Source organism: Neophocaena asiaeorientalis, unplaced genomic scaffold, assembly GCF_003031525.2.
Source record: "Neophocaena asiaeorientalis asiaeorientalis breed wild unplaced genomic scaffold, Neophocaena_asiaeorientalis_V1.1 scaffold353, whole genome shotgun sequence".
Taxonomy (NCBI): Eukaryota; Metazoa; Chordata; class Mammalia; order Artiodactyla; family Phocoenidae; genus Neophocaena; species Neophocaena asiaeorientalis.
Window position 1 is genome coordinate 104,265 of NW_020175261.1, and position 1,546 is coordinate 105,810.

General features: G+C 48.2%; 1 protein-coding gene across 1 annotated transcript in view; it reads left to right on the top strand.

The window, feature by feature from the left end:
- The window catches only part of CIBAR1 (CBY1 interacting BAR domain containing 1), a 27,356-nt gene that overhangs the window by 227 nt on the left and 25,583 nt on the right, over positions 1 to 1,546 (top strand). Inside the window, exon 2 of the mRNA XM_024765419.1 lies at positions 1,365 to 1,499. Within this exon, the coding sequence (XP_024621187.1) occupies positions 1,365 to 1,499 (135 nt within the window). The remainder of the gene's footprint in view (positions 1 to 1,364; positions 1,500 to 1,546) is intronic.

Here is a 1,546-nt window from a genome sequence, read left to right on the forward strand (position 1 = left end):
GAGGGAAATTTGCCTGTATTTTCCCTCTCTTTGGACTGTTTTTCCTTCCCTCTTCACCTAGTTACCCCCTTCCCAATTTTTGGATCTCAACTCAAACGTCACTTTAGTCCTTTCCCCAAATAGTTCAAAACAAACGTTTATATTCAGTATATGCTCTCTTGGTGTCATCTATTTTTCCTTAGTACTTGTGTCACATTGCAGAAGTGGCTACTAATATGTTGCCTTTTTTTGCCCCTGCTGACAGCCTTCCCACCAGAAGACTTGGTAGCGAGACCATCCTAGATCATCCAGCCACCAGCAGACCCGCCAGCTGACCAGGAATGTATGAAAGAGCCCAGCTGAGCAGACCCAAAGTAGAAAAACCACCCAGCTCGCTCACGGAATCCCGAGTTAGCTAAAGCATTGCTGTAAGCCACTAGGTTTTGTGGTGGTTTGCTACACAGCAAAAACTGATACAATAGCACACAACTCAGTTACAATCTTACATGTATCAATATTTGTCTGATTAGTGTCTATCCCTCCAAGTGGGCTCTGTAAGAGTAAAGACTATTCTGGTTTTAAGTTACCACTCCATGCTCAGAGCTCGGCATAACATCTGGAACACACCAGGCAGTCAATGGATAACTTCCTGAATGAATGCAAGGGGAGAAGAGAGGCATACACTGTAACATGAGAGAATAAAAGTTCTGTAAGAGAGGTAACATAGGACTGGGGACATCCGTTTGTCCAAAACAAAGTTTTATCAGCACCAAGTGCTGAGGAATACAAGGCCAAGATTACATTGCCTCTGCCTCCAAGAGCTCAAAAGTCTAGACTACGGGACACAGTACAAAATCAACAGAATACACGACTTTGGAAGGGGGCCCTAACGCTGTCTGGAAGAGGGAAGGGTGCAAGTTGTCACGGGAGGGTTCTTGAAAGAAATAAAGCCTAGATTTAGTCCTGATGGTGTTTACTTGGAAGAGCAGCAGAAGCGAAGGCCAAGGATAGGGGGTTTTGTTTGTTATTTATCTCGGGTTATATCGCAAAGGTTTAAGTGTCTCCTCATCAAACTCTAAGGCCCTTCAGGGCCGGGAAGGTTACGGGCGGGGAAGGGATTCTTATCTTTGTATTATTCCCAGTGTCAAACATTATTTTTTCCACAAAATGGGAACTCGGTAAATATTTGCTGAATAAGTGAAAAGCTGAATAAATGAATAAGGCGGAAAGAGCCCACAAGTTCGGCTTCAACACAGAGAAGTGGACAAGATGAGCACAGCTTCTAAGACTCAGCGTCGCATAAGCAGAGACTGGCCCCACTAGCCTCCAGTTTTCCCTCCCTGCTCGTTACCGTTTGACCCGCTTTTCTCCTGTTTTGCTCACAGTCCAGCATGTAGGGACGGAGGCGGGAGTTTGGTGGCGCGTTGCCGCAGGACGCGGAGAGGTCCGGCAGCCCCCAGCCTTCCACCGCGTTCCAGACGCTCGCGCGGGCAGGAGCGCGCAGGTGGACGCGCCGGCCTGTGAGCGCGGGTGGCCTCCGGTGCACCTCTCTCGCTTCCTCCCTCCG